At 40.2% G+C, this 22,594-nt stretch overlaps 1 protein-coding gene across 1 annotated transcript in view; it reads right to left on the bottom strand.

Moving 5' to 3' along the window:
• The window catches only part of LOC110269264, a 15,844-nt gene continuing 7,432 nt past the window's right edge, over positions 14,183–22,594 (bottom strand). The window contains exons 2-4 of the mRNA XM_021116969.1: positions 15,969–16,252; positions 15,747–15,808; positions 14,183–14,326 (exon numbers count right to left, since the gene is read on the bottom strand). Of these exons, the coding sequence (XP_020972628.1) occupies positions 14,183–14,326; positions 15,747–15,808; positions 15,969–16,252 (490 nt within the window). The remainder of the gene's footprint in view (positions 14,327–15,746; positions 15,809–15,968; positions 16,253–22,594) is intronic.

Genomic DNA, 22,594 nt, shown 5'->3' on the forward strand with positions numbered 1-22,594 from the left:
TTAGGTCCATGATGGAGAAAGGGAGATGATGTAAAAAAAATAGTTTTATTTTTATTTATTTATTTATTTATTTTGAAAACAAGATAAATCAAAATAAAATAAATAAAAATGAGTGAAAGATTTTCGAAAAAAGTGAGGAGAGAGAAAGTGGTTAGGAGATTTTGAAAAGGATATGATGAATTATGAAAAAGGTTTTAAATTTTTAATTAAAAATCTGAATTTTAGAAATAGATTTCGAAAAAGATGCTTTAAAATAGAGAGAAAAACAATAAGATAGCACAAGATTTAAAATTTTTAGATCTAATGCTCCTTGTTTTCGAAAATTTTAGAGGAAAAACACCAAGGAACACCAAACTTAAAATTTTTACAAAAACAGAATAAATTTTCAAAAATTTTAAGGAAAATCAACAAGAAAACACCAAACTTAAGGTTTGGCACAGGATTTAATAGAGAAATTATTTTTGAAAACTATTTTAAAAAGAAAATAAGGATTCTAAAATTTTAACACGACAATAATAAGAGACTCTAAACAAAAAAAAGAAATTTTTCCTAATCTAAGCAACAAAATAAACCGTCAGTTGTTCAAATACGAACAATCCCCGGCAACGGCGCCAAAAACTTGGTGCACGAATTGTGAATCACACTTTTCACAACGCGTACCACTAACCAGCAAGTGCACTGGGTCGTCCAAGTAATACCTTACGTGAGTAAGGGTCGAATCCCACGGAGATTGTTGGTTCAGATGGTATAGAGATCCACTTCTGGGGCCCACTTGGTGTGTGCTGGGGCTGAGATTTAAGTAATTCACGTGCGTAAGGCCATTTTGGGCATTCAACGCCAGGTTTGGATCCATTTCTGGCATTGAACTCCAGCTTTTAATCCTTTTCTGGCGCTGGACGCCAGAATTGGGCAGAAAACTGGCGTTGAACGCCAGTTTACGTCGTCTATCCTTGAGCAAAGTATGAACTATTATAGATTGCTGGAAATCCCTAGATGTCTACTTTCCAAAGCAATTAGAAGCATGCCATTTCGAGTTCTGTAGCTCCAGAAAATCCACTTTGAGTGTAGGGAGGTCAGAATCCAACAGCATCAGCAGTCCTTTTTCAGCCTGAATCAGATTTTTGCTCAGCTCCTTCAATTTCAGCCAGAAAAATACCTGAAATTATAGAAAAACACACAACTCATAGTAAAGTCCAGAAATATAAATTTTTCCTAAAAACTAATGAAAATAAACTAAAAACTAACTAAAATATACTAAAAACTATATGAAATTAACTCCAAAAAGCGTATAAAATGTTCGCTTATCAAATGTCACGGTTCATCCTCAATTCATGAGATAAAGACCGAAAAATGTATAAGAGAATGGAATCAAACGTGTATTGAGATAGAAACAGTAATATTATTAATCCATGAGAATCAGCAGAGCTCCTAACCCTAACTTAGGAGGTTTAGTAGCTCATAGCTTACAGAAAGTAATATGAATTCGAAAGTGGTGGAAGAAGATCCTAAACAAGGGTGATCTTCTCCTATATATAATAACCTAATAACTAAGAAGTACAAAAAGTATTATAGACTAGACTAAAGGTGCGAAAGTCCACTCTTGGGCCCACTTTGGTTGAGTACTTGGGCTGAGCTTGGTGTCCAACTTGAGGGATGGGTGTTGAACGCCCATTAGGGGGTTGATCCATGCTGCCTTGTGCTCCTTGATGGGCATTGAACACCCCAAAGGGGGTGTTTGGGCGTTCAATGCTGGCCTGGGTTCCTTTGCAGGCGTTGAACGCTAGAAATGGGGTAGTCCTTAGCGTTCAATGCCAAATATGGGTAGGCTCATTCGAAGAAAAGTATAGACCATTATATATTGTTGGAAAGCTCTAGAAGTTAGCTTTCCAACTTCATTAAGAGTGCATCATTTGGACCCTTTTAGCTCTAGAAATTCTCGTTTGAGTGCATGGAGGTCAGAATCTGACAACATCTGCTACGCTTTCCTCGCCTCTGAATCGGACTTTGCCAAAACTCCTCAATTTCAGCCAGAAATTACCTGAAATCATCAGAAAACACAACAACTCAAAGTAGAATCCAAAAATGTGAATTTTGTACTAAAACTTATGAAAATATAATGAAACTTAAACAAAACATAACTAAAACAATATGAAAATGATGCCAAAAAGCGTATAAAATATCTGCTCATCAACTATCTTGGAGGCGAGGTTGATCGTCAGAGGTCCGCTCATCTGTTGACTTAGCAGAGCTGACTGTTAAGCTAGGGACGTTAAAGAAGCGCTTGTTGGGAGGGAACACAACCCGTAGTATCTATGATTTTTTTATTTCATTTTCGTTTTATTCATGTTTTCCTCGTTGTTCTTGTTTTCCTTGTTTTTATCTTTTATTGGTTCATGCAAAGTATTTAAAATAGGACAGATGCATTCAAAATGACGTACAGACCACCCTGGGAGGGAATACTTTCGGGTACCTTGATGCAAACCTTGACTTTCTGGCATTTCACACCAGGTGCATGCATTCCAAGGAATTTCTTGCTGGAGGGTTGGCGCCAAACTTGACCATCTGAAGTTTGGCGCCATGGCATGCATTCCAAGGAAGTTCTTGCTGGAGGGTTGATGCCAAACTTGGCCATCTGGCGTTTGGCACCAGAAAATAAAAAAAAAAAAAAAAACAATTTTAGGATTAATTAATGATCATTTGGCATTTGGTTTATAATGATGGTTGAATTATTTTAATGCCTGATTACTGATTCATCATTGATAAATTTTTTGGATTAAAAAAAAAAAAAAATTATTTTTGGGGTTGGGCGTGAACGCCGCATCACTGGCATTTGGCGCCAGGTACATTCAAGGTCTTCAAGTCCGTTCGGGAGGGTCGGTGCCAAACGCCGCATCACTGGCGTTTGGCGCCAGGTCCGTGAAGACGCCCATTCCTTACTCAATTCAAATTTTTAATTAAATCAGCACGTGATTCTCTCCCCTTCTGCATCCAACCCCCCGTCAGTTCCCCTCCCCTATATCTCCCCCTGCCAATCCTACCTAACCCCTTCCCCAATTAATTTCCTTTACTCCACATGAATTTCCTTCTCTTCCCCAAATCCCATTTCCTATTCAATTCCCTTTCACCAAATCCCACCCACTCCTCTTCTTTTCCCCACTTCTTTTCTTTTTCCTTATCCACCCCCCTTTTATATCTATATATATTCCATCCCCATCCCCAATACCCATAAACATAACCATCATTCTCCCCTCCACTACACCCTTTCACCATATTCTCTACCCATATTCATCTGTAACCCTCCTTCCTCTCCCATCCCTTTCTTTTTTTTCATATTTACTTATCTTCACCCCCGTCTTTATTTTATATTATTTTGCTCGGGGACAAGCAACCGTTCAAGTTTGGTATTGTCACGCTGCTCATTTTTCCTATTTTATTTCAATGGCACCAAAGACCGGTGAAGTTTCAAGGAAGAGAAAAGGCAAGGAACCAGCCACCGGCTCCTTTGACTCAAGACAATTTCGCTCCAAGTTACATGAGGAGCATTTTTTTTAAGATTACTTTCAAGAGATCTGTGATTCCAGAGTTGAAGTTTGCACTGAAACCGGATGAATACCCAGAAATCTGGCTTCAGATTGAGAGGCAGGGTTGGCAATTTATCTATAACCCGCACACTGATGTTGGAAAAATGATGGTTCAAGAGTTATATAGAAACACATGGATCACTTATAAGGAAGTCTATGGAGTGAATGAGAAAAATCATCAGAGCTTTGTGAGAGGGAAAGTCCTTGATTTCAGTCCAAGGAGTGTCTAACAAGCTCTCCAATTGCTACCCCCGAGCACACCAATAATAGCTACAATGAGATGATGAGCAGAGACAGGAGGTATGATCAGGTGCTTGCAGAAATCTGCCTCCCGGGAGCGTAATGGAGAGTGGGCTCGGATGGTAGGCCGAAACAACTAAAGAGTAGTGACTTCATTCCATTAGCAAAGGGATGGCTAGATTTTATCCAGAGGTCTATCCTTCCGTCTAGCAACCGGTCGGAGTGTACTGATGACTGTAATTCACACCCCATTCAAAATTGGTGAATTAGTTCTTTTGACAAGCGCACCAAAATTATCGTCAAGTAATAACCCACATTGGAGTGGGATCGTATCCACAGAGATTAGCAAATTCGAGCAGTTTTAATCAATTGATGAATTAGTCAAGCAGATCAATAGGATTGTGAAGTGCAGAATTGTAAATGACATAAATGTAAATGACTAGAATATAAAGAAAAGCAATAAAGTGCAGGAATATAAATGGCAGAATGTAAAGTGAAAAATCATAAATGACTTGAATGTAAATGGGAATGGGGAATTACTGAATGTAAAAATAAGCTGTAAAGAAATGGATAGATAAGAATGGAGAAATTCATTGAGATTGGGAGATGTTGTCTCTTTGGATTAAATCTAGCTTATATCCTCTTCAATCATGCAGCTCATTGACCTCTTGGCAATCATGATTGATTGAGCCCCAATCCCTTGGTGACTCAATCTCTCAGATCTTGATCAATAGCCAATTCCTGGATCTAATTGCTCATGAAGAGAGATATGCTTGGTCCCTGATTATACCACACACCATTGTAGATCCAAGTAGAGGGAGGATTATATGTCACATATCCAAACACCAAAACCCATATTCTATTCAAGTGTGAGAAGGGATTTCAAGCATGGTTTCATGTTTCCTTTCCCAAGGTTCCCATGAAACCCAATTGTATTCAATCTCTTTCCCAAGATAATTGAATACTAAGCATTAAGAATGAAATTCCTTCTAGTAAATCAAAGAGAAGATGAAGAGAAGAATAATTTCACTATTATCAATCCATCAAGTACAACAGAGCTCCCTCTCTCAATGAGAGGGAAGTTAGCTACTCATAGCTCAAAAAGTACTCAAAAGTGAAGTGTAAAAGTGGAATGCTAAGGTTGGCGTGCCACGCCTTCGATACCAAGTGGCACGCCCAGTCTTCAATTGCCTTCAGCCCCTTCTCTGGATTGTTGTACCAGCGTGCCACGCCATGCTGCTCAAGTGGCACGCCCATGGACTTGTGAACTCTTCAAGCTTGGCGTGCCACGCCTGGGTTCTCAAGTGGCACGCCCAAGTGACTTCTTGGGGATGGCGTGCCATGCCTTCGATACCAAGTGGCACGCCATAGTGGAGGTTCTTCTTGGAATGGTGAGTTGGCGTGCCACGCCTCTTTGCTCAAGTGGCACGCCCATAGTAGTTGATGGGTCAGGCGTGCCATGCCCAACCTGGCGTGCCACGCCCCTTTTGTGTCCTCCATTTGGCTCTCTGGAATTTTGTATTAGCGTGCCACGCCCAGTCTCTGGCGTGCCACGCCCATATGCATGCTTGGACTTCTTCTCTGAACTTTAGTACTAGCGTGCCACGCCCAACTCCTAGCGTGCTATGCCAGTGCATTTTTGTGGCGTTTGCTTCAAGTGGCACGCCAGTTTCACACGCCCAGCTTCTTGTTTATCTTCTACCCATTTTTTGATGCTTTTCTCACCTGAAATTCAGCAAAACTCATCTCAAAGTAGTGTACCATAATATTCATCAAATAATGCATGAATTGTACTGATCAAATGAGATTTATGCTCTTTTATGGTCTTCTTTATGCAAGAAAGAAGGACAGATGATGCAAGTCATCACAATACCAAACTTAAGTTTTGCTTGTCCCAAGCAAATCAATGTGAGTAAACCTTTATAACTTGAGGCCTTGGCTTTGAGTGATTACAATAAAACTAAGAGTAAGACTAAGTGTTCAATACATGTATGAATGTTTTAATATCATGGGAAGCTCTTGGATCCTTGAGGGTTCTTTCAGGTATAGGCCTTAGGGGTCCTTTCTATTGATTGTCACCTTGACGTAGTAAGGGTTGTTTTGCTTTCTTGACCCCGACTCTAAGTGTTTTGTCTCAAGACAACCCTTTAATTAAGCTTTCAATTAGCACTCCCAAACCAGTTGGTTTTAGGGTACTAGGTGTTGAGACACCCCTAAGAATTTACTTGCACAGGTCTCTTCTTGACACATCTTCACCACAAGCATCTACTAAGATCTTTAATTCTTTTTTTAAGCTTTTTAATGTTTCTTTTTCTATCCCAGTAGTTGATGCTCAGAGCCTTGGGTCTTTATTTCTTACTACCTCTTGGTTCTATGGATATTCAAGGAATACCCTTTGGCCTTCCCTGGTTATACCTTCTAGGACTAGTAGCTCTCCATGACTCATTTTCTTTTTAGTTCATCCAAGGTTCTACACTTAGTTTCTTATTTCTTAGTTTGTTTGATAATCTGTCTTGGCCTTGGTCTCTCTCATTATTTTTGCACAACTCACAGTGACTCTTATGGAGACAAATTCTACTTTTATTTATGTTGAAATGAAGACTTGAAATACATGACATTTTCTTTCTAGAAAAAGAAACTCATAAAGACTTCAAATAGGAATTTAAAACTAAGCATAAAGCATAAACTATCCTAGCATGATTATTTATTCAAAAAGTAAATAAAGCAAAAACTTAAACAAGATTTCAGAAATTAGAAAGTGTCAACCATGGAACTCAACAACCTTGAGCAGCTTCATCTTTAGTTCATTGGCCCCTTCCCTTTGTCCTTTTTCTTGGAGGGGGAGGAGCCACCTTCATCTGGCTTGGAGGAACCTTCTTGTGCTTTGGCATCCTTGGGCTTCCAAAATCCTGCCCTCCTCATATGATTCCTTTCATCCTCCTTATGTTTGGCTAGGATTTCCTCTTGTCTTGCACTTAGCTCTTCCATTCCTTGCATGAAGGTTGGGTATCCTGGGTTTAGAGCGGCTATGGCGTTACACAAGTGATTCAGCTTCGCTTGTGTGTTGATGTCATACTGCCTCCTGGATATGGTTCTGGCATCATAGAGATGTCTGAATTTGGCCAAGTTCCTCTGTTGCCATTTGCCTTGCTCTACTATTTTGTCCAGTGCACTTCGCACCTCTCCCCAGTCAAATTGTTCTTGCTGCTCCTTCCTCATATGCTCCCAATTCCCTTGGAATTGTTGAATGTTTTGGTTGACTTGGCTCCATTTTTGTTGTTGAGTTTCTTTGAGTAGATTGACATCTTTCCTCAAGTGGTGTAGATCTCCCTTCATTTGGTGTACATCTCCTTGCAATTACTCCCAGTTGAATCCCTCTGGAAATTGCTGATATTGGTATTGTGGTGGTTGAAGTGCCAGGAATTGAGGTTGCTCTTCTGCCTCTTCTTCTTCTTGTTGTTGTTGTGGTTCACGGGCATGAGCTCTTCGTTCTCTGGCCCTGTTGAGTGGGTGAACAGCTACCACCTTGGCCATCTTTTTGGCAGTTATGAACTTGTCTTGCTTCACAAGCACTTCATCAATGATCTTTTCAACTCCAGCCTCATCACATAGCCTCTGTATAATGCTGTGGAATGCCAACCTTGTATTGTCACTGGTATTTTTCAGCACTTTGTTGATGTTGTTGGCAATCATCTCCCCCACATTGATGTTCTCTCCTTTCATGATGCTGTAGATGAGTACAGCTCTCTCCTTGGTCACCTCTGAAGTGTTGGATGTGGGGATTAGGGACCTCCTCACAAATTCTAGCCACCCTCTAGCTTGGGGGCTCAAATCTCTTCTCCTCAATTGATTTGGTATCTCATCCTTATCATTTATCCAACACACATGCATCACACAAATTTCATTCAGGATCTCATCAAACCCAGGGTCTTGCTGCTTTATTCTTTCTTCATAGCTCCGAGTGGAGCTTGTCCTCTTCACCATTAGCATTCTTTCTATGCTAGAGGGACTGTAGTCAATGGACTTCCCCCTTACATAGCTAATATAGCCATAGTGTTGCCCTAGTTGAGGCACTGCGTTGGCATAGAATTCCCTCACCAAGCTCTCTACCACTTTCCTTGGTGGGTTGCATAGAAGTGACCAGCCTCTATTGTTGATCTCAATGTTGATTTCAATATGCTCGTTCCTCCCTAGTTGAAACCCAACTTCTGGACTAATCTCCCTCTCACTCACCCAACCATAGAATTGATTTTGGTTGAATGCAGAGAGGAACTTGTAGTCATTGAAGGAGCTTGAGGATCCAAAGGTTGGTTCCTTGATTTTTCTTTTCTTTGAGGCTGAGCTTTTTGGTGGTGCCATGAGGTTGAGAGAGTGTGTTTGAGAGTGAGAAAAAAATTGGGGGTTGCAGGAAAGAGTAAGCAAAACAAGGTTTTGCTCAAACACCAAACTTAGGACTTGATTGTCCCAATCAAGAAAAAAAAAGAAAGTATGGAAAGAGATGGTAAAGGATGAACAGAGAAAGGAAGGTGAGGGTTGTATGCTCTTCGTGTGTGATTGTGGTTGTTGAAGTGGAATAGGAGATGGGGAAATGAGGCTTTTATAATGGGTGAATGTTGTGGTGGGAATTAAAAAAGGTTAAATATTTTCCCACTTGGGGAGTGGCGCCTAGCGTGGTAAGAGGTGCCAACTCTTTTCTCACTGTGTCTTCTGCGTGTGTTGAGTTCCAAAGTGCAAGTACACTTTGACTTCCTTGCTTTGTGAGTTGTTTACCATGTGGTCCTATCTTCTCTCCTGAAATGAAACTGAACCCATTAGTAATGACAAAAGAACCCCTTCACATTCCTTCTCATAAATAGTGAATTGGATTACAACTGATGAGTGTTCCTTGGGACACCAAACTTAATTCTTTGGCATCTTAATAAATTGGTTTCATCATTGTGTATTTAATGTGTTCATAAGAGTGGAATAACATCAATCTTTTCATTTTCTTTTGATTCCAATTCCTCTGAACTCATTAAACCACGTTCATGTTCTCACCCAAAGCATTAACTGCTTTCAAATAAGGTGACTTGGGCTGCTAGGTGATTCTTGGTGGTGGCCACACCAAACTTAATCTTTGGACTTACTCTTCAAGATTAGGCTATTAATTATCTGTAAGCCTAGATTAAGTGGGTGGAAGGCCACACCAAAATTAGCAGTTTAGCTAGTTCTCAGCCCATTCACTCATCATGATTTATGCCTTCATCAAGTTGTAATTCCGGAATAGAAAAAAATGCAAAGAAAATCTAGCTATCAAAGCTAAAATCAAACCTTCTAATCTGCAATTGTAAACTAATCCTAATATGGTAATGTAAGATAAATGTGAGACTGAAAATTAAACTACCCAATGCAATAAATTTTTAAACTACTTTTAAGAAAAGTAACTAAATAAAAAAGGATAAAGTATTGGGGTGCCTCCCAACTAGCGCTTCTTTATTGTCATTAGCTTGACATTCCTTCATCTTCAGTTGAGCTTGTAGCTCACTCTCTGCTCCTCTAAGGAGCCTCCCAAGTAGTGTTCGAGTCTATGGCCATTGACAGTAAAAGTTCTCTGAGTCTTGTCCTCCATGAGCTCCACATGACCATAGGGAAACACCTTGAGTATGGTGAAAGGTCCTGACCATCTAGACTTAAGTTTTCCAAGGAAGAACTTGAGTCTTGAGTTGTAGAGTAACACCTTCTGTCCTTCAGTGAACTCCCTTCTTGCTATCTTTTGGTCATGCCACCTTTTTGTGTTCTTTTTGTAGATTTTTGCATTCTCATATGCTTGATTTCTAAACTCCTCCAGCTCATTGAGTTGCATTAATCTCTTTTCTCTAGCAGCTTGCTCATCATAGTTTAACATCTTTAGAGCCCAAAATGCTCTATGCTCAAGTTCAACTGGTAAGTGACAAGCCTTGCCATATACCAGTTGGTATGGAGACATCCCAATAGGAATCTTATAGGCTATCCTGTAGGTCCATAGTGCATCATCCAGCTTCTTAGACCAATCCTTTCTTGAGCTTCCAACAGTTTTTTCAAGGATTCTTTTTAGCTCTCTGTTGGAAATTTCAGCTTGCCCGTTGGTCTGTGGGTGGTATGGAGTTGCCACTTTGTGCTTTACTCCATATCTGAGAAGGAGTGTCTCGAGTTGTTTGTTGTAGAAGTGTGTCCCTCCATCACTAATGAGAGCTCTGGGCATTCCAAATCTGCTGAAGATGTTCCTTCTCAAGAAGCTTATCACAACCTTGTTGTCATTTGTTGCAGTGGCTATGGCTTCTACCCATCTTGAGACATAATCAACAGCCACCAATATGTAGCTATTTGAGTAGGAGGTTGGGAAGGGTCCCATGAAATCAATCCCCCATACATCAAATAGCTCCAACTCTAGTATGAATTGTTGTGGCATCTCATTTCTCTTGGTTTGATTACCAGCTCTTTGGCATTCATCACACTTTGACACCATTTCCTTGGCATCCTTAAACATTGTTGGCCAGTAAAATCCGGATTGAAGCACTTTTGCTGCTGTCCTTTCTCCACTAAAGTGACCTTCATATGCGGATCTATGGCACTGCCATAACACTTCATGTCCTTCTTCATGGGATATACACCTTCTTAGGATTCCATCAGCACATTTTTTGAACAAATAAGGCTCATCCCAGATGTAGTGTTTGGCATCCTTGATTAGCTTCCTCCTCATGTGCTTATTGATGTTAGTTGGTAGCTCCCCAATAGCCTTGAAGTTGGCTATGTCTGCAAACCAAGGGGCTACTCGAATCATCATCAATTGTTCATCAGGAAAGCTTTCATTGACTGCTACTTGCTGCATCTCTTCTTCTTGCGGGATCCTTGAAAGGTGGTCAGCTACCTTGTTCTCTGCTCCGCTCCTATCTTTAATCTCAATATCAAATTTTTGGAGCAGCAAAATCCACCTTATTAGTCTGGGCTTAGATTCTTGTTTGGTAAGCAAGTATTTGAGTGCTGCATAATCAGTGAACACAATTACTTTTGAGCCAATGAGATATGATCTAAACTTGTCAAAAGCAAAAACTATGGCTAAAAGTTCTTTCTCCGTGGTGGTGTAGTTCTTTTGATTCTCATTAAGGACCTTGCTAGCATAGTAAATAACATGTACTAGCTTATCTTTCCACTATCCTAGAACAGCACCAACAGCAAAATCAGATGCATCACACATTAGTTCAAAGGGAAGATCCTAGCTTGGTGGTGCTATAATAAGTGCAGAGGAGAGTTTCTTCTTAAGTTCATCAAAGGATACCATGCACTCTCTATCAAAAACAAAGGGAGTATTTGAGACAAGTAGGTTGCTAAGGGGTTTTGCAATCTTTGAAAAATCTTTGATAAACCTCCTATAGAACCCAGCGTGTCCCAAAAAACTTCTGATTGCTTTGACATTGCAAGGTGGAGGTAATTTTTCAATTACTTCCACTTTTGCCTTGTCCACTTCTATGCCATCTTTTGAAATCTTGTAACCAAGAACCACCCCTTCAGTCACCATAAAATGGCACTTCTCCCAGTTTAAAACTAGGTTGGTTTCTTGACACCTTTTTAGCACAAGAGCAAGGTGGTATAGACAATCAGAATATGAGTTTCCAAATACAGAGAAGTTGTCCATGAACACTTCTATGAACTTCTCACTACAAGAAAACACGTTTTTTGCCACGCTTTTAAAGCGTGGCGAAAAGCTTAAAAAAGCGTGGCGATAGCTTTTCGCCACGCTTTTTGCAACCTATTGCCACACTTTTTGTTTGCCACGCTTTTTTACAAACTGCCACTTGTAAAAGCGTGGCTATAGGTGGGAAATACGGCCACGCTTTTAAAGCGTGGCGATAGGCATAGATATGGCTACGCTGTAAAAGCGTGGCAATAGGGTAGATCTGGCCACGCTTTTCAAGCGTGACAGTAGACCAGATATGGCCACGCTTTTAAAGCGTGGCGAAAGCATGGTAGTAGAGGAGATTTGGCCACGCTTGAAAAACGTGGCGAAAAAGCTTAGATACAGCCACGCTTTCTAAGCGTGGCAATAAACAGAGATATGGCCATATATGGCCACGTTTTTAAAGGGTGGCGAAAAAGATGGTCAGTAACCTAATTCCCTTTTTAATCTTCATAAATATATAAAACCTAATATGAATTCATAGATAATTTTATAATTTAGTCAATAACCAATTATCAAGTAATCCAACTTTCATAAAATTGTCACCAAAATAAGTGTGTGATCACATAACAACATACACTAACAAAATACCAAAAGTGAAAATCATAACTACTCATGAATTCCTAATACATGAATTAGAATTCCTAATCAAAGTCGTCTTCAAAATACCAAAAGTGTGAAATTCCTAATACATGAATTAGAATTCCTAATCAAAAAGTCTTCTTGTACTTCATGTATCATCATTGCAAGGTAAATTGTTTTGACCTGTGTCCTGCAAAATAAAAAACACAAATGAACAACTACAAATTGATTTGGCTTTCCTGGCCAGAGCACCCCAAAATCCATTCTCGGACTCATTCAGGTTCTTCATGGAAGTATATTCATAGGCTCTTGCCTCCTATATTTACAAGTAATACCATTTTGAATAATCAGAATGGTGCACTCAAAAAAATGCGAGTTTAAGAGAAGCAAAGAGAATGTAGGCATATGCTAAACAAGCATCTTCAATCTTCAATGCATTGATATAACATATTCAAAAAAACAGAAAATGCATAATATTTTCAGTAGATCTACCGTTATTTTCATCTGCTTTTTGAGCATGATAAGCTTGAAAGATGCTATGAAAAATAAAAAGCTATATATAATTTTATAAAAAAAATAGAATGACATTATAATTATAAATATAAATAAATGATATAAAGGGAAAAGGAAGAAGAACAGTGGAATGTGGATGTATGTGCTCCAATTTATGTGGCGTGGAAAAAAAGGAAAAAATAAAAAAAGAAAAAAGAATAATGAAAGTTTTATGTTCAGTGTGGATGAAGCTACTACTTTGGTCCAGGCTCCACACCTTAAAACTAAGCAATAAACTGCAAAATCTGTGACTAATGGCAGAGAAGACTGAGTAGGGAATGACAGAGATGAAAGCTCCAGTAGGGAGGAAGGACCAAAGCCAAAACAGTGAAACCTCTTCAAACTTGTTCTTCTTCTCTCTCAATAGCTTCAGTGTTGTTAATGGTTGTTACTGCAAAAATAATACTTCCAATGTTATTCTATATATTTTCAGGCTTTTTTTTTTTTGCTAAAAGAAAAAAAAAGGACGTGTGTACTATACTTGAATTAACAATAGACAATATAATAATAGTGCATGATTGAGAAATGCAAATACAAATTCAAATGGCTGTTCAGAATTTCAGATTATATTAGATAATGGCAGCATAATGCAAGCATCAGAAACCACATCAAAGTAGGGACACAATGTTTTCTATCACAAACAAATGAATAACCTCAATCTCTCAGAATTAGCAGAAATCCTTCTCACTGAAAACATCAATTTAATTTCTATTTACTTTCAGATATCCAATGTTTTAGGCCACAGTCCCATGTGCTTTTGTACAATGTGAAATTAATTTAATTATTTACTTAATAGTGAAAAGAAAATGAAAAATAAGATCCATGAATAATTGTTGCAAAAGAATCCAAGTGCAATTGCATGATCACACAACAATTTCCCAATGCCAAGCAAATTTAGGCAAACCCCCCCCGAAAAAGAATACAAGAATGAACATCATATATGCATGCATAGAAAGTGAGCAGAAGAGGAAATGCAAATTGAGAAATCAGCAGCAGCCAATGATTAAGGATGTAATGAGCATGAATGCATAATAAGCACAAAGAATCGCAACAAGGAAATGAGTTGCTAACACATGGCACGAAGCAGCAACACTTAATAAACAGCAGTAGTAAATAGCATGTTTTCCAGGTTCAAGCAAGCACCAAACAGAATTCATATGACTTAACCAGTTCCACAAACTGAAATCATTGCAGTTCATATAATATGGACCAAGAAACAAGCAGAGCAGAACTCAGCAACAACAAACCAAGAAAAATTAATGAAACAGTAACACTTCCACAGCATCTATTTTGGACAATAGAAAAAAATACAACAAACAGCAATCACAGGTCCAGAATTCAACACCAAAACAGCACAATAAACAAGTTCATCCAGGACAACTTTCAGAGGAAAGACAAATTCATTCCAAACAGCAGCAGTAAACAAAACAAAACCTACATCCACTAACCAGTCCAGATTCTCTAACCACCTAATTCAACTAAACTAAATTAGTTGAACTAAACAAGCTAAACAGAATGAGCTAAACCAGATTAATCAAACAGAAATAAAATCAAATGAGATAAAAGGGGAACCTGGAAAGCAGAGAACTGGAGCAGGGGAAGGGAAGGGAAAACAGTAAAACAGGGTCTCGTAGTGGCTCTTAACAGAATCTTGGACAAGTGCCCCGAGAGTGCCATGCTGAAAAAGAATAAAGGTAACTAATTAGTTCAAATAAACGACATCATATCAAGTATTGATAAGTAAGACGATTGTATGATTATCTTAAAATTCATTCACGAAGTCACAGTCCACCAATAGAAATGACATCATATAAAGTCAGTAACTTAAAACCTCTTTAGGGGAAAGCTAATAATAGAGAAGGCCATTAGAGGTGAAAATATTGTTTAGGCAAAAGGCAAAAAACAGTGAGAATTAATGGAATACCAAAACCAGCAACAAAACACACTTTTTATGTGACTTCAACATCTTTCATCAGAAGCGAGTTTTTATGCAAAGTGGAGAGAAGAATCCAAAACAAAATACAATTGACGCTAATAAGTAACGTTAAATAGTCCTTAAAACGGGACAGAAAGTTTGAACCATGTTAGATAACATTTATATTTAATAGAAATGAGTGACGTTAGTCCCTTTAAATGAGCACGGGAGTTTCAACCATATCATCTCATAGACGCACACACACACTGGCACATATAATCAATTAACAAGCATCAAGCGAAGAATTAAAAAGAAATAAAAAAAATGCTAAGATGCTGGTCTTAACAATGCAACTGCACAAGGAAGAATAAAACACTATAACAAACCCTCATGAATAAAAAAACATGATATACACCTTCTGGAATTTGTTCCTTTCTCTTTTTTATGGTGAAAGAAACCTTGGAAATTAAAAATTGGAAAGTGGTACCACCAATCTTTCATTTTCATACTGTCTATGGGGCTGGCAATTTTATATTCCAACTCTGGAAAACTCCCCTTATACACACACTCTCTCTTTCAATTAATTTGTCTTTTGCCATATTATTAATCACAAATAATAACACTCTCTCTTATCTGAAATAAGGATTGTTCAATTATAATAATGCAGATGTATTAAAGAAATAATCAAAAGAACCATGCTTAATCAACCTTCTGGTTGAAATAAGTTATCTCATGATCTTTCATTAAATAGCAGAATTGAATTCATATATACTCAGGGTTGGTCAAACAGACAAGCTGAGATTTTCCAAACTGTTTTAGATAACTGCACTGGATTCCCTACCATGTGCTAGTATCTGGTGGGGCGCACTCTCAATATCTCATAGGACTATAATTTTATTCTCCTAGCACGTTTGACATTTTCGTTATAATGTTTTATTTTTACTCCTTACATTTTCGTTATAACTGCACAAGGAAGAAGATAGATTTCACTCTTTCTGACACCAACACGAGTAAATTACAGAAGCCTTGTGTCTCACGTGGCTGAGACATTTCATTCATCATCATCAGCATTCATCATAGTAGGAAAAAGTCCATGGAATCCATTATTACCCGCGAACAACATATATTAACAGTCAACATAACATATCGAAAATCATAGGAGAATATAGTGAATAGAGTGCACCTTTGTGGCTTTCTCATTCCAGAAAAAAACCACGTACGTCCACAGCATCGCAAGCAACGCGTCTTCAGCATTATCATTTAACCAGGGACATGAAAATGAAAATGAAAAGGAACATGCAATCAGAGAGAACGAATCAGGGGAAAATAAAAATGAAAAGGGAAAGCCCTAAAAGTAAAAACAACGGAAAAATCGAGAAAATAAAAAGAGAAAAATCGATCATACCTATGGAATTCGAGGGCTTGGAGGAGAAGAAGAGGGAGGAGCTTGTCGTCGCCCATGTTTGCTGGAGCTTGAAGGTGAACAGAGAGATCCTCACTGATTCGAAGAAGAACAAGAAAGAGAAGAAGGGTATGAAGATTACCAAGATGAAGAAGAAGTGGTTTCCATCAGTGACGAAGGCGAAGGCGAAGGGCGACGGACGAAGGGCGACGGGCGAAGGGCGAAGGGCGAAGGGCGAAGGGAGGACCTCGGACGGCGAAGGGCGACGGGCGAAGGGAGGAGCTCTTCTGATACAGGTAGGCGAGTAGTTTCGAAGGTGAAAGAGACATTAGGGTTAGTGGTTTCGAAGGGGAAAGAGAGATTTGGGTTGGGGACCGGGTTGGGGGCCGGGTTTGGGTCGGGTTGGGAGCCGGGTTTGGGTCAATCGGTTTGGCCCCTCTCGCCACGCTTTTAAAACGTTATTGTTGCTCTCTACGGCCACGCTTTTGAAGCGTGGCAAAAAAGAAACTTTTGGCCACGCTTTTAAAGCGTGGCCGTAATGAAACCCTGTGGCCACGCTTTTACAACGTCCTTGTTTCTCTCTATGGCCACGCTTTTGAAGCGTGGCAGAAAAAAAATGTAGCCTTTTCTCTAATCAATTGCCACCCTTACAAAAGCGTGGCCGTTGATCCTTTTTGCCACGCTTTTGAAGCGTGGCAAAAAAAAGTGGCCAAATCTCTAATCTATCGCCACCCTCATAAAAGCGTGGCCATAGACCACTTTTGGCCACGCTTTTGAAGCGTGGCAAGAAAAAAGCGTGGCCATAGGCCTTTTTCTTGTAGTGTCTCAATCATGTCTGAAAAAATGGAGAGCATGCATCTTTGGAATGTTGCAGGTGCATTGCACAATCCAAAGGGCATTCTCCTATAAGCAAAGACACCATATGGACAAGTAAATGAAGTTTTTTCTTGATCCTTGGGGTCTACAACAATTTGATTGTAGCCCGAATACCCATCTAGGAAGCAATAGTACTCATGTCTTGCAAGTCTTTCAAGCATCTGGTCCATGAAAGGTAGGGGGAATTGATCTTTCTGGGTGGCTTCATTAAGTTTCCGGTAGTCAATGCACATACGCCATCCGGTCACTGTTCTTGTGGGTATCAATTCATTCTTCTCATTTGTCACAATAGTGATCCCTCCCTTCTTAGGGACTACTTGCACCGGGCTTACCCAAGGGCTGTCTGAGATGGGGGTAGATCACCCCTGCTTGCCATAGTTTCAGTACTTCTTTCTGAACCACTTCATTCATAGTTGGGTTCAGCCTCCTTTGTTGTTGTCTTGAAGGTTTGGCATCCTCTTCTAGTTCCTTACTCAGACTTGAATTTATGATCACTGGGTGAGTGTTGTTGGCACCCATATATGCATATTTCAAGCTGGGTGGTAATACTTTCAGCTCTAGTTTTGGTGACTCTGCATCTTTGTTGTTTGTAGTGGTTGGCATGATTGAATTTTCCATGGTTTCTTGTGGTGATTCTCTATCTGGTGCTTGTTCCAGCTCTATGGTTCCTCCACATTGTTCTTCTTCCAAGACTTCTTGAACTATTTGTTCCATGGTGTCTACCAGCATGCATTCTCCTATGGATTCCTTGGGGTAACTCATTACTTTGAAGACATTGAAGACCATTTTCTCTTCATAAAACCTCAAAACTAGTTCCCCTTTTTGCACATCGATAATGGCTCCAGCAGTAGCTAGGAATGGTCTTCCTAGGATAATTAATGTGTTGGCCTCCAGTGACATAAGATTTATGCTAGCTCCCAAATCACACAAAGCTTTCTCAATGGTGATGTCTCCTATGATGCAGGGAATTTGGAAACTCCCTGGGTCTTTCAGCTTTTGAGGTAGCTTCTTCTGTATGATGGCGCTGCATTCTTCAGTCAAGATTATGGTTTCTTTTACTTTCCAGTTCCTCTTTTTGGTTATAAGCTCCTTCAAAAATTTAGCATAGAGTGGAATTTGTTCTAATGCCTCAGCAAATGGTATGTTGATTTGGAGCCTCTTGAAGATCTCTAGGAACTTAGAAAACTGGCCATCCTTCCCATCTTTTCCCAGTCTTTGTGGGTATGGTGCCTTTGGCACATAAGGCTTCAAGACTGGTTTTGGTGGAGGTGGAGCAGGGATTTCTTCTTCATCCTTGTTCTCATACTTTGCTGCAGCTTCTTCATGCTTGTCTTTGCTTGGGGTTCTTTCTTCTATAACCTTCCCACTTCTTAGAGTAATGGCTTTGCATTCCCCTCTTGGGTTAGCCATAGTGTCACTAGGAAATGTGTGTGTGGAAAGTGGGATTTGCTTGGACAAAATCCCCACTTGTGCTTCCAACTTTGAGATTGCTGCGCCTTGATTTTTCAGATTTGACATGTATTCCTCTTGATTAGCATCTATCCTTCTTTCAGTTTGTGCCTGTCTGTCCCTGAGGGTGGAGACTGCTCCTGTAATTTGTGAGGACAGTTGTGCTATTGCAGCTTCCATCCTCTCAAAGTTGCTCTTGATTTCACATGGTTGCATAGTTGAGGATGGTGTATCCTAATTAAGGTTATTGTGTGTGGGTTGGTTACTATGGTATGATGTATGTGAGTTGTGGTAGGGTCTATGGTTCCCTGTTTGATGGTTGGGGTTGTGGTTGAAATGCTGATTTGATGAATAAGGCTTGTTGTGGTCCTGGTTGTGGTTTTGTTGATTTTCCTACCCAAAGTTTGGGTGGTTCTTCCAACCTGGGTTGTATGTCTTAGAGTGTGGGTCATATGGTGGTCTGGATGAATTGTTCACATAATTGGCTTGTTCCCAGTCACCTTCAGATTCTGGTGTATTCCCTTCTTGTTGAGGAGTTTGGTCTTGAATGACTGAGGCTTGGTTGGCCTCCATCCTTTTGGTTAGAGCTGCTATTTGAGCTGCAATTGCTTTGTTCTGAGCTAACAAAGCATCTACAGAGTTGAGCTCTAGCACTCCCTTCTTCTGAGTCCTTTCTGAAGCATAGAAATACTCATTTTTAGCTACAGTCTCAATGACATCTATGGCCTCTTCAATGATTTTCTTCTTGTTGAGTGAGCCTCCTGAAGAATGGTCCACAGCCTTTTTTGCTTCATAGGATAGTCCCTCATAAACGATGTGTAGTTGTACCCATTCATTGAACATTTCTGGTGGGCATCTTCTTGTCAGATCTTTGAATCTCTCCCAGGCCTCATAAAGTGTTTCTCCATCTTGTTGTCTGAAAGTTTGCACCTCAGCTCTCAGCCTAATGATTCTTTGTGGAGGGTAAAATCTTGCAAGGAATCTGTTCACGACCTCCTCCCATGTAGTTAGGCTATCCTTGGGGAATGATTCCAACCACTTTGCTGCCTTATCTCTGAGTGAGAAAGGGAACAAGAGTAGTTTGTAGATGTCGGGGTGTACCCCGTTGGACTTTACAGTATCACATATCCTCAAGAATGTGCTGAGATGTTGATTAGGGTCTTCTTGGGAACTTCCTCCATATGAGCAATTGTTCTGAACAAGTGTGATGAGCTGAGGTTTCAGCTCAAAATTATTGGCATGAATTATTGGCTTTAGGATGCTGCTGCCACAATTTCTTGGGTTTGGGTTGATGTAGGAGCCTAAGACTCTCCTTTCTTGCCCATCATGATTTACTGGGCCTTCTCTGACATTGTGAGCTTCTTCTTCATGGTGGTTCTCCATGTTCTCCTCCATGTTTGTTTCAAAATACTCTTCCTCTTCCTCAGTACCAACGACTCTTTTCCCTCTTGCTTTCCTCCTTAATCTAAGGAAGGTCCTCTCAGGTTCAGAATCAAAGGAAGTTGAAGCACCGCTTCTTCTACCTGTCATACAACCAATAAGGCAAAAAGCAAGAAAGAAAATGAATGAAGAAATTACTCTTGTTAGAGTGGTTGTTAGTGTGAGTGGTGCAATTAATCAAACAGTTAGAAGAGTGGAAATATGTAAGAAAAATACTCAAAGAAAGAAATAGAACTCAAAATAAAAGAAAATAAAAAGGTGATAAATAAAATAAGATAACAAGGAATTTAAATTGCTTAATCTAGCTCTCTAATCAATTTAATCACTGTCAAATTTAAGCCAATCTACGGCAACGGCGCCATAAAACTTGATGACTGTAATTCACACCCCATTCAAAATTGGTGAATTAGTTCTTTTGGCAAGCGCACCAAAATTATCGTCAAGTAATAACCCACAGTGGAGTGGGATCGTATCCACAGAGATTAGCAAATTCGAGCAGTTTTAATCAATTGATAAATTAGTCAAGCAGATCAATAGGATTGTGAAGTGCAGAATTGTAAATGACATAAATATAAATAACTAGAATATAAAGAAAAACAATAAAGTGCAGGAATATAAATGGCAAAATGTAAAATGCAGAATCATAAATGACTTGAATGTAAATGGGAATGGGGAATTGCTGAATGTAAAAATAAGCTGTAAAGAAATAGATAGATAAGAATGGGGAAATTCATTGAGATTGGGAGATGTTGTCTCTTTGGATTAAATCTAGCTTATATCTTCCTCAATCATGCAGCTCATTGACCTCTTGGCAATCATGATTGATTGAGCCCCAATCCCTTGGTGACTCAATCTCTCAGATATTGATCAATAGCCAATTCTTTGGTCTAATTGCTCATGAAGAGAGATATGCTTGGTCCCTGATTATACCACACACCATTGTAGATCCAAGTAGAGGGAGGATTATATGTCACATATCCAAACACCAAAACCCATATTCTACTCAAGTGTGAGAAGGGATTTCAAGCATGGTTTCGTGTTTCCTTTCCCAAGGTTCCCATGAAACCCAATTGTATTCAATCTCTTACCCAAGATAATTGAATACTAAGCATTAAGAACGAAATTCCTACTAGCAAATCAAAGAGAAGATGAAGAGAAGAAGAATTTCACTATTATCAATCCATCAAGTACAACAGAGCTCCCTCTCTCAATGAGAGGGAAGTTAGCTACTCATAGCTCAAAAAGTACTCAAAAGTGAAGTGTAAAAGTGGATCTAAAACTGACTGCTTAACCCCTTTCTTCAGTACTCCTTGGGGGTATTTATACTATTCCTAGTAAAATAAAAGAATTATGAAAGTGAAAAAGGAAAATTACATTTTGGAGGGAAAAAAACACTCAATAAGCGTGACTTCTCAGCTGGTGTGTGGTTGGCGCTTTTCTGGCGTGTCACGTGCCCTTCATTTCCAGCTTGGCATGCCACGCCCAATCCTTCAAGTGACACGCTCGTCCCTCTAACAACCTTGGCGTGCCACACCTTCGAACTCCAGTGGCACACCATAGTGGAATTCTTGTGTTGGCGAGCCACGCCTTCGAGCTCAAGTGGCACGCCCCTTGCCTTTCTCACTTCTCTTTGCCTCTGGAAACTTGAACTGGCGTGCTATGCCCAAGGTCTGGCATGCCACGCCCTTGCTCTATGCTTGGCTAGGCTTCTCTGGAAAGTTGAACTAGCGTGGCACGCCCAGGGTCTGGCGTGGCACGCCCCTTTTGTGAGTGAGTGGTTCCTCTGTTTGGCGTGCCACGCTACAAACTCAAGTGGCACGCCCCAATGCTTCTTTGCCCTCTGAATGACACTGGCGTACCACACCTGATTGCTCAAGTGGCACGCCTAAGTGAAGAATGGTGAGTGGCGTGCCACGCCTTCGATACCAAGTGGCACGCCCCATGTAATTGGCCTCCTTCATCCTCTCTGGAAACTTATACCAGCGTGCTATGCCTAAAGGCTGGCGTGCCACGCCCATGATCTTATCTTGGTTCCAGTAGTTGGCATGCCACGCCTCAGCCTTCAAGTGGCATGCCATAGTGAAATGCTAAGGTTGGCGTGCCACGCCTTCGATACCAAGTGGCACACCCAGTCTTCAATTGCCTTCAGCCCCTTCTCTGGATTGTTGTACCAACGTGCCACGCCATGCTGCTCAAGTGGCACGCCCATGGACTTGTGAACTCTTCAAGCTTGGCGTGCCACGCCTGGGTTCTCAAGTGGCACGCCCAAGTGACTTCTTGGGGCTGGCGTGCCACGCCTTCGATACCAAGTGGCACGCCATAGTGGAGGTTCTTCTTGGAATGGTGAGTTGGCGTGCCACGCCTCTTTGCTCAAGTGGCACGCCCATAGTAGTTGATGGGTCAAGCGTGCCACGCCCAACCTGGCGTGCCACGCCCCTTTTGTGTCCTCCATTTGGCTTTCTGGAATTTTGTATTAGCGTGCCACCACATGCATGCTTGGACTTCTTCTCTGAACTTTAGTACTAGCGTGCCACGCCAGTGCATTTTTGTGGCATTTGCTTCAAGTGGCATGCCAGTTTCACACGCCCAGCTTCTTATTTGTCTTCTACCCATTTTTTGATGCTTTTCTCACCTGAAATTCAGCACAACTCATCTCAAAGTAGTGTACCATAATATTCATCAAATAAGGCATGAATTGTACTAATCAAATGAGATTTATGCTCTTTTATAGTCTTCTTTATGCAAGAAAGAAGGGCAGATGATGCAAGTCATCGTGCACTGTGGACCGAGCCATACTGATCCACTATATCATGAAAGGAGACCATGTGGGGGCATATGACATAATTTGGGCAGATATACAGCAT

The sequence above is a fragment of the Arachis ipaensis genome, chromosome B02, assembly GCF_000816755.2.
Source record: "Arachis ipaensis cultivar K30076 chromosome B02, Araip1.1, whole genome shotgun sequence".
NCBI classification, from domain to species: Eukaryota; Viridiplantae; Streptophyta; class Magnoliopsida; order Fabales; family Fabaceae; genus Arachis; species Arachis ipaensis.